The following is a 10,822-nucleotide window of genomic DNA, read 5'->3' as shown; positions in this document are numbered from 1 at the left end:
CCTTAGCGAATAGCTCTTTAGTCGTTTAGCGCTTGCCGTCGATACTAGAGGTTTCTATTAGAAGTAGGGCGAAGGTCTATATAGGACTACTCCCTAGCGCCCTACTCTTCTTAGGGCGTAAGCCCTATATAGAGGCACCTTAGAGATGCCTCTATCCTACTATCGACGTTCCGTAGCAATATTTCTACTACTAGACCGCGTATCGCTATACTAACCTAGTAGTAGCGCGGGAAAGCGTAAGTAGTAGAGGAGGTAGCGGCGCGGGAAAAACATATAACCTAAGGATAGGCTATTAAGGGGGGGGGATACTATAAGAAAATACCCTTCTATACCGCCGAGACCCTTACTAGGTACCTATAAGGCACCCTAGAGGTGCCTCGCTAGTAACCCCGAGTTACCTAACTCTTAGTACTATAGGATAAGGCGCCTATTCCTATCTCGAGAATCGCTCGTTCCTTAGGCGATATTGTTAAATACTAAGACTACTATTTACTCGTATTAATACTCCCTATATACTACTTCCTTATAATACTTTAACTATATAGGAAGAAAATAGTTCCTAGTAATAGGGACCGTATATAAAGGTATATACGTAGTCTAGATTATATAACGATATCCTTTAGGATACTCGGGGTATAAAATAAGACTCTCTTATATATAGTATAGATTTAAACTAATTTTTTGCTAGTTTAATAAAGTACTATATAAGAAGTTAAAAAGATTAATTTTTCTTTTATCTTTATATAAAAACGTATTAATTACCTTGCCTAAAATAGAACGTAAACCCCTTTTTATATAAGCTAAGGGGGTATATAACGCGTTAGCTTAGTTATATAATAGGCGCGTAACTTCTTATCTTAAAGAATTTTTTATACTATATTTTAGACGAGAGAATAGACAGAATATAGGCAATCAACAAAGCTAATTTAACCGCCGGCAATGCCGTATTACGTAAGTAATCCACTGCGCTGTGCGTGATATCCCAATCGGGACGTCCCACCGGCTGTGTGGGCAAGGCCGTCCCCACTTCCCCGCAATGGCCAGGGCGGCGCAGGCAATGCATCTGACATCTACGTACTCTGCCGTGTGCGCTGCGCTGGGCTGATGTTGAAAATGTCCGTTGCTGGCAGAATGTTGCGATTGCGACTCACACGCCACCGGCAAGGCTCATGTCATGCGCGAGCATCATCGAAGGAACGCGGACAAAAGTGCCAGTGTCATATGAATGACTAACATAGTCTTGCTCTGCCTGCCCTACTCAGCCGCCCGAGTCGCGCCAGGCGAAGCACAGCATGCCCTCTGGGGATGAATCGAGGGAGAATGACCACGACCACGACCACGACCATGCGCCCTCCAAGCGGCGCCAGAACCGAAGTTGCGATCACTGCCGCTCGGGCAAACGTCGATGCGATGTGCGGTACAAGCCGGGCGACCCATCTCCTCCGCCGCCATGCTCGAACTGCAAGAAGTGGAAGAAATCCTGTACGGTGGAGTGGATAAAGGCGCGAGAGCAGAACCCGCCCGCGCGTTCTGCGAATCGCCAGCGGCGGAAGTCTTCTGCTAGACCACGCGACCATATCGCCACCACACACCTGTGCTCGAGCAATGACACCCTGTGGTCAGCGTCGCCAGAGGGCTATTGCCCGCAAGTTTTACATAGCCGTACAGCCATCGACCGCGAGAGACTTTGCGAGCTCTCCATCCCGAGCGCCAACAACTCTGCTATACCTGAAGAATGTGCCCGACCATCAACCGAGATCGACCGTAGCCTCTTTTCGCCAACTGAGTCCGTGATACTTGCCTGTTCGACCCTCGACGGGAACCTAAATCAGGCGAGCGAGCAGAAAGCGGATGCAGAATGCTCTGTCAGTGGCATTGATTTCGGCCTGTGTGCAAGCTCGAGCCCGAATCTGCCATTGACCCCGACAATCACCCGAAGCTCTGTATCGGAGAAAGAGCAACTGGAAAGGAAATCCTGGTCCATTCGAGACACATTCATTCGACCGCCCTCGCCATTCAGTGCACAATTCTTAGCCGACGACTATAATCGGCTGCACATCAACCAGAGTCTCCTCAAGATCTACCATGACTCTCTAGAGGGCGCCTTGAGCTGTTGGCTGACCGAGAGAAACTGTCCTTACAGCTTCTCCACCTTCGATAGCAAAGATGCATGGGGCTCCCGATGGGCAAGTAGAATGGTCAAGCGAGTCTGTTCTCTGGATAATGAGTACAGCAAGGCAGGCCTGCTGTCAAAGTTGGATCACAAGGAAGGCTCCAAGGTGCTGAACATGGTAGTGTTAGCGTTTGCTGCGCAATGGGCACAGACGGGCCAGCGTTACGACCAACCCGAACGATTCGCCTCCAGTACATCGCCTTGCGACATTAGCAATGCCCACGGAACCCATACGTCCCCGATACATTTCCTCGAAGAAGAAAGTTTTGGTCGTGACACGCAGAAAGATCTTTGGCACCAGGCCAACCGAGCACTGCGCGCTGCTTCCGACAACAACTCCTTCCAAGCCATATTCGCAGGCATTATATTCTCCCTCACGCAGCGGCCTATTGATAGTACCGAAGTTCTGCTAGATCTCGATTCTGCTGAGCAAGATGAGCTTGCGTCATTGTTCAACGTCCTAGACATCGATGGCCCCACTGTTACTCTTGATATTGCTCTGCGCAAGCTCCATGACCATCAAAGACGGCTCCAAGGATCACGACATCCGGGCGTCTATGGGGCAAAGGCGCCGCGTGGTCTCTCAGCAGACCACATGGAAACTTTCGGCCTGCTTTATTGGCTTGCGGTGATGTTCGACACTCTCAGTGCTGCTATGAACCGCAGATCCTTCACCATTAGCGATGCCGATACGAGCGTAAGCCGTTCCGAGAGGAAGCTCGCAGCTGTTGATACTCACCCCGTGCAAAGTTCTGCAAGCACTTCTGATGATGCGGACGTTTGGGGCGATTACTTCTTGCGAGAGCAATCGTACGTAGGAGATGTTCGCAAGACGACAGCTCGCTGGCCTTGCGAATACGTCGATGCTGCTTCCTGTCTAGCCGATGCTGCGCCTGTGAAAGTGCTATTGTATCGACGCCTCGGCCATTTGCAAAGCTTGTTTTACCAGCGTGCGCCAGCGCAGGAAATTGAAGAGTCGCTTGAAGCAGCTATGGAGGTGTACAATCACTGGAATAGTACATATGCACTTTTCATCGATGATTGCATAGGCAACCACGAGGACTTACCCGCACGAATCCAGTCATGGTATACTCTCCTCTGTGGTCACTGGAATTTGGCTGTGCTGATGTTACTGGACCTCATCGATACTCTCGACAATGCTGACATGACAATGCCTACGCATCGTCACTTGAGACAAGAAATCCACTTCACTGGCCCGCTGCGAGAGACAGCTGTCGCCGCAATATCCGAACTGGGCCGTTGCTGCTGTAGTGGCAGCGTCGAAGAGCCTTTGGCCTTCTCGCAGTCACCTGATTTCCACTCTGCAGTAAACAAGGCCGCACTACTCACCGAGCCATGGACCGTTGTACTCGTACGAGCGTATGGGTATGCTGGCGCCATCCTGGCCAACCGACTGCGTTCTGAAGTCTATGAAGTCGCCGATATGGATGCGGTGGCTTCTGCGAAGACCAGAGAGCGGCTGCGTTACTGTATCGAGGGACTTCATCTCCTCGGCAAGAAAAGTGATATGGCTCTATGCGCTGCTGAATTACTCTCTCGCGCAGCAACCACGTAAGCCGGGCCGTCCAGACCAGAAGCATCTATCATAACTGTGGGCGCAGTGGCAAGACTGAGAATTCGAACCCATCGCGGACGTGAACTTTTGGTGATCCTCGCCCGTTTGGCGAGCAGCGTATGGTGCTGCCGGACGCATGGCCGCTCGGCTCTGATTGATCTGTCTCTTGGCGTGAAGCCTTGGTATGTGTTCTGCCCAGCCCTGCCCTGCCCTGGCTCACAGCTAGAATCGTGGAATGCCATCAGGTTGTGGAATACAACAGGCTTCCCCGACACGATCGCGCGGGACATTTGGTCGCGGAGAGTATCGGAGAACTCCCCATTTATTGAGAGTGGTGCGGTGTGCAGTGTGCTCAAGACATGTATTGGCGAGGGTCAGGCACAAGCCGCCACGGATGGAGACACGAGCAGGGCTCTGATCTGATTAGATTAAATTGATAAGGAGCACGCTAACGACGCACTGCACGCCACGTTTGCGACGCTGCAATGCTCACTTTTCGCATAGCCTGCGGTATAGCCCAACAACGACCAGCATGCGTTCCGATCACCACAAGCTTGGTTGCTGTTCCAGGTCGGATGGTTCCGTCGCTGGTCAATCGCACGTTTGGAGAGCATGAACTGAACCAACCGTGCCGTGGTCGCAGGTCTTCCACCCAGTCGGCTTTGGCGGACTTTCTTACAGCTGGGTCGTTCTCGCAGCAGATGTCACGAGCTTGCAAAATCCAGGCCTTGCATTCGCCTCTACGTCCGCTCCAGCGCTGATCTCGACCTCACTGTGGGTTTGACTCGCTCTTTCATAGAGTCCAGAAAGAGATCTGCGCCACCATAACATTCGATTGGTGTTGCGCTTGGCGGCGTCAGATCAAGACTTCGTCCCTGGGCATCGTACAGTCTGCCTTGCTTCAAACGATATCCGACAGCGACCACCACACCTCCTCTGGTGAAGTGTGAAGCCGCTGAGCGACGCCAAGCAACCTCGGTGACGGTCCAAAAAAGAGCATTGCCATCCACAATATATCTGCAAGAGCCACATGAGCATGCCACATGGGAGGCAAGAACTGGCTGGAAACTCGCATTATTGGCGCTGCGCTACGCTCGGTTGTATGCACATCCTCCTAATGCAGTGCCCACGAGACCTGGATCGGATATTCATCTCCTTGATCAGAGTCCAGATAAAACTGCCCAGAATTGAGAAGAGTGATCCCTTCCGCTTGCCCTGCGGCCCTAATGGCTGCGCACATTACTCTCGACCCGAAGCTAGAATAAATAGAGCTCCTAGAGCGTCTCTAGCTCGACCTGGAACTTTGGTACTATAAAGGCTATATATTACTCTACCTCCTTCTTAGGCTCTTTGTAGTAACTTCTTCCGCTATATACGCGCTTTTTATACTATAGGTTATTATTACTTTTATTCTCTTTATAGCTTAGCGGCTAGAAGAAGTCTTCTATAAAGGGCCTAAGGACAAATATTACAAATCCTATAGATTAAGCCTTATACGCTACTAGTTATATATCTATAGTATAATAACAACGCATTTTTCGCTAAAGTTATATTAGAATCGTACCTAGGTAAGGCTCTAATAGAGACAACTCTTTATATAGTAATAACTATATCTTTAATAATATACGATTAAAAACTATAAGTTACCCTTTTATTTAAAACCTTATATAAATAGTATCCGGATCGCTTCTATCTAGTAATAATAATACTTCTAACTCGAGTACTAAAGTAGATAAGCTTATTAAGAATTAGCGGCTCTAGAAGCTCTAAGTATTAGCTATTTAATTCGATAGTAGTATAGTACTATTCCTATATAGGAGGGCTAGCTACTAGGTACTAGCTAGTTTTAGCTATAGGTCGGGCTAGCTCGACCTAGGCGTAATCTAGATATATCTTATAACCTAAATATCTTCTAATATACCTCCTTTATTTTCTTTCTAAAAGGCGGATATAGTCTACGATATACTATAGTACTATATATTCGAATCTAAAGAGTTGTCCTCCGCTAGTTATATTATACTTTAAATCCGTAAGTATAAGAATCTCGGTAGTAGACTAATAGCGTCGGCCTACTACGATAGGAATTACGATAAGCTAGGCTTTTACCGACCGACCGGGGTCCGATAGCGGACCGCTAGTAGGCTACGTCGCTATATCGGTAGGGACTACGTCGTATATACCTAAAAAGGCTACGTCGCTTATCCCTATTAATAGGGATAAAATAGTACCTACGCTCTCTCCTTTCTATAATTCTCTAAGATTATTCTTATATATAAATAAAGGCTATTATATTACTATATAACCTAATACTCGTCTTATATACCCTTACTTCTAACGATATCCTAATATAGTAATCTTTATATCTTTCTATAAAAGGTAGCGGTTCGATATATCTCTAAAGAGATTAGCTTATATAAGTATCTATAATCTAATAGCTAAGTAATAGTAGTATACTATCCGCGAGCCCTAATATCGATTCGGAAATATCGACTCTACTCTTAGAAGTACTAAGCGATAGCGAAGAAACGCCTATAGACTAACTTCGTAATAGGGAACTATAGGATATTACTATAAGTAGAGCCCTTTCTAAAGGGATACCTAGAATTAAAGAACTCGAAGAAGACTACTTTGTTAGAGATACTTCTATCTTACTAGATAAAGAAGAAAGCGACGACGACGACGACAAATAGCTAGCTACTAAGTTTATAGAAGTAAAGGCAAAATAGCGCGTACTCCTAAGGTAGAAGCTTACTCGCTTTAAGACAGATAGCGATAAGCTTACTAAGGAAATAGGCCGCTAGAGCAATTCCTCGAGGTTCAGAATCTAGGAATCCGAAGCTATTCTATCTTCGTAGCGTTTCCTACTATTATAGAATACCGCCGGCGGATACTGTATAGATAGCCGTAAGCGAATAGCCTCCTTAACCGATTATAGACTACCTCCTAAGAGAACTATTAAGTACGCTCCGATATATAAAGGTAAGAGCCTAAAGGAATATCGCGAGTATGTGGCGTACGAAATCGCTCTTCTCTAGGCACTATATACCTACGATTCCGATTAGTCTAAGATTACCTACGCTATATAGTTCCTTAAAGAAACTTTAAGGGAATTATAGTAGAAGTAGTAGCTCTATAACGAGAAGCTACCGGAGCTCCTACGGGAGTACTATACCTAGCGATAGTTTACTAACTAGTAACTAGACGAATTAGATAACCTAATCGCCTATATACTCGATATATATAAGAAGTATACTAAGACTAAATAGCGAGAGGACTAGAGTTCTAGGAACTTCCTCCTCTATATAGAGATCCTAGGGAAATAGATTAAACTCTATATCCCTAACTAACTCCTTTTCTATTATTTCTCCTACTTACGGCTCGAACTCTATATCGTAGTTACGGATTGTAACGTAGTTCTAAAGGACTATAAGGAGCTATACTAACTAGCGATTACGCTTAAAAAGAACCTTACTACGAAGGATAGGAAGCCTTAGCGTTCTCGTATAGTATTAGTGCCGGCGAATCCTAATCGGGGAAGGTCTAAGCTAAAAGAGAAATCTAAGCTAAGGAGAGAAGATAGAGATAAAGAAAAAGATAAAGATAGAAGTAGGGATCGATCTAGAGATAGAAAGCCTTAAGCCCTAGCGGCTAACGGTAAGGATAAGGAGCTCCGATACTACTACTATAATAAAGTAGGATATATCTAACCCGACTATCCTAAGAAAGATAAAGAAAAGAAGGGCAACCCTAATAGGTAATCTCCTAGTCGCTCGGGAAAAGTATAGGCTTTATTATAGTATCTTTAAAAGTAGTAGGGCCTATTCTAGTATAATTAGAGAAAGTAATCGAAATAGTTAGCGAGATACGTACTCTATAAGGAGACCGCTAATAGATCGATATTACTCTTAATATTAGGATCTAGGTAACTCTCCTATAGTAGCGACTAGTAATAGAGTAGGACTTGCCTCGTACTAATATAGACCTTCTATACCTCTAATAATTAAAGGATTAGGAGAAATCCTACTACAATATATATAAGCTAGAACTTAGTATAACCGATAGTAAGGGTTAAACGAGAACCTATAAGGTCCTCGTATAGCTAGAGCGGGATCGAAATCCTACTCGGAAGGTATACCTTATAGTCTACTAGTATCGATATTTAGAATAGGCCGGAGACTTAGATATAGGGCTTTATAGCGTAATAGATTAAGCGTATATCGCTTAAGCGCCTAAAGAGGGAGAGAAAAAATTTAAAAAGGAGTAGTTAACTGCTATATAGATTAGCTAGGACTAGGAGCGAATAGCGGTATACCTGCGTTCCGAATCCTTAATATTATAGTAGGTACGTAGCTAACCCTACCTAGCGTACTCGAATCGTATCGAGATATATTCGATAAAGACTCTAGAAGTATCCTCCCTTCGTTTAGAGAAACTAATTATACGATTAAGTTAGTTAAAGAGAAAGAACCCCCCTACGGACTACTATATACCCTCTCTCTTTAAGAGCTAGAAGTTCTTAGAGAGTATCTAGCTAAGTAGCTTAAAACTAGGCGTATCGTATATAGTATAAGCCCCGCCGGCGCTCCGTTTCTATTTATACTAAAGAAAGATAGGGGCCTACGCCTCTATACTAGCTATAGGGCGCTAAACTCTATTATAATTAAAGATAGAACCCTACTTTCTCTAATCGACGAGACTTTAGACCGACTAGTTAGAGCTAAGTACTTTACTACGTTAGACCTAAAGAATGCGTACTACTATATCTATATTCGAGAAGGTAACGAATAGAAGACTACGTTCTATACGCGGTATAGGCACTTTAAATATCGTATTATACTAGTACTTTTTAGCCTAGCTAACGTACTAGCTACGTTCTAAGCGTATATAAATCGTACTTTAGCTAGCCTACTAGATAATATATACGTAGTATACCTAGACGATATTCTAATCTATAGCGATAGCGATAGCCTAGAAGATTATTAGGCTACCGTACGTAGAGTCCTTAACCGCCTATAGGACGCCGACTTATACTATAGTATTAAGAAGTATACTTTCGCCGCTACTAAGGTTACGTTCCTAGGCTTCCGAGTAAACCGATAGGAGATAGCTACTATCCTAGAAAAGGTCGCAACTATTACGGAATAGCTAGTCCCTAAGTCGATCTAGGAAATATAGTCCTTTCTAGGATTTACTAACTTCTCTTAGCGCTTTATCGATAGGTATTAGAAGGTAGTAGCTCCTATTACCGACCTCCTAAAAAGGATATACTATAGGTATAGGGAGACCGATAGTAGGACGCTTTCGAGTTACTAAAGAAACGATTTACGACTACGCTAGTACTATAACACTTCGACCTGTTAAAGGATCTCTACCGAGAGACCGACGCCTAGGATTTTAGGATATTAGGTATTGTTTCCTAGCTCTAAGATAATAGTATTTAGTATTCGGTAGCGTTTACTTCGAGGAAGATAATCGAGGCGGAACGGAACTACTAAATATATAACTAAGAGCTCCTAGCAATTATCTATTACTTTAGGACTTAGCGTTATTGCTTTAGTAGCCTAGTAAAGCCCGTCTAGGTCTATACTAACTATAACAACCTTAAAACTATCTAAACGGTCTAATAGCTAAACCCTCGTTAAGTACGATAGGCTATATTCCTTAGAGGTTTTAAGTTCAAAATTTACTACTAGGCTAGGAAGAATAATCCCGCCGACGGTCCGTTAAGAAGATAGGATTACTAGACCGAAAATAAAGTAGTAAACTAACTATTACTAATTCTCTAGCGAAAATTAGCGCTTATAGATAGCGAAGCAATACTATAGGCACTTTATATTACTTACGCCCGGGCTGTGGTAACTAGTAGACTCGGATTAAGGGAATCTACGCCTAAGGAGATCTTAGTACTCGCTAGTAGAGAGAAGGCGGGAGATTAGAGCGAGATATCCTAGCTTACTAGTACTAAAGGCGGCCGACCTCGTCTTCTTTTTCTACGATAGAGGTACTCGCGTCGTTAAGAGTAGTACTAAGGCTAGTACGAGAGACCGAGAGGAAGCGAGTAGCGTCTTTATAAGCTTTAAGTAGGTTAGCGAGTAGTTCCGGGTCGGTAGTATAGGCGTAATCTAGTTACTCGCGTATAGCGGGGATCTCTTTCTATACTAAGCTTAAAAATTTAGGTATATCGTTAGGTCTTATATTTTAAATCTACTCGTCGGGAGTATCTATCGTAGCGGAGGCGTTTTTTATAGCAGTTCGTAATATAAGGGTTAGAGGCTAAGTAGTAAGAATATATACCAAACTTTAAATAGAACTAAAGGGAATACTAAATTAATATAGCTACTATCTATAAAAGACGAACTAAGAAGAAAGGAAAGAAGGGTACCTTAGAGAGAGAGCCCCTTCCTAAGTATTCCGCCCTATAGGCGTCTAGCGCGTCCGTCGCGTAAGCGTAGGTATATATATCCCACTTGCTTACTTCTTAGTAAACCTCTGCTTTTAGGTCCTTCCTTATACGTCGAGCGCGAGCTCGTATATCTCGATTATCTATTATCTCGTAGTAATCTTATTTCCTAGCTATTATATAAAGCGCGCGAGCGCGAACTCGTTTAACTACTCTTAAGCAAACATATTTCTCCTATCTCTTCCTAGTCTTCCGGCTCCTTCCTACTACTTAGATCTATCCTACGACTCTATATATCTTACTTACTATCGTTCGTATACGCGTACGCGTCGTTTAGTATAGTCCCGTCGTTCGTATATTAAGGTATAACGTATTGTTCTACTATATACGGCCTCCGCGGGAGTTCCTAAGATATTACGTTATACGGCTAAATAGGCGGCTAACTAGGCAACCTACTTCGCTAGGGGCCTCTACCGCTAAGGTAACTTAAATCCGATATTACTTTATAGTATAGCGGCTAGCTTATAGGACTTGTCGATATACTCTAGGTAGGTACCACAATATATACTCTTAAAGATCTAATTAGAGATTAGCTTAGATTTTATTACTAAGCTACTACTAGCGAAATATAAGGACTCTATTTATAGTAGTATTATTGTAATTATCGGTGGGC

The 10,822-nt window shown here is 44.1% G+C and overlaps 2 protein-coding genes across 2 annotated transcripts; one reads left to right on the top strand and one right to left on the bottom strand.

The window, feature by feature from the left end:
* Positions 1 to 1,352: 1,352 nt before the first annotated feature.
* Positions 1,353 to 3,737, top strand: MYCFIDRAFT_96039 (uncharacterized protein; the record flags this gene model as incomplete). The annotated part of the gene is made up of 2 exons (XM_007926310.1): positions 1,353 to 2,364; positions 2,431 to 3,737. Coding segments are annotated over 2 exons (2,319 nt in total), but the record flags the coding sequence as incomplete, so codon positions are not given.
* A 460-nt stretch (positions 3,738 to 4,197) lies between these two features.
* On the bottom strand, positions 4,198 to 4,989 carry MYCFIDRAFT_172953 (uncharacterized protein; the record flags this gene model as incomplete). Its single annotated transcript, XM_007926309.1, has 4 exons — positions 4,198 to 4,506; positions 4,535 to 4,766; positions 4,793 to 4,837; positions 4,880 to 4,989. The coding sequence occupies 4 exons, from the start codon at positions 4,987 to 4,989 to the stop codon at positions 4,198 to 4,200; spliced, it is 696 nt and encodes a 231-aa protein (XP_007924500.1).
* Between the last annotated feature and the right edge of the window lie 5,833 nt (positions 4,990 to 10,822).

The sequence above is a fragment of the Pseudocercospora fijiensis genome (genome assembly GCF_000340215.1).
Source record: "Pseudocercospora fijiensis CIRAD86 unplaced genomic scaffold MYCFIscaffold_3, whole genome shotgun sequence".
NCBI lineage: Eukaryota > Fungi > Ascomycota > Dothideomycetes > Mycosphaerellales > Mycosphaerellaceae > Pseudocercospora > Pseudocercospora fijiensis.
Note: the sequence above shows the minus strand (reverse complement) of the source record. Positions and strands in the feature narration are given on the sequence as shown.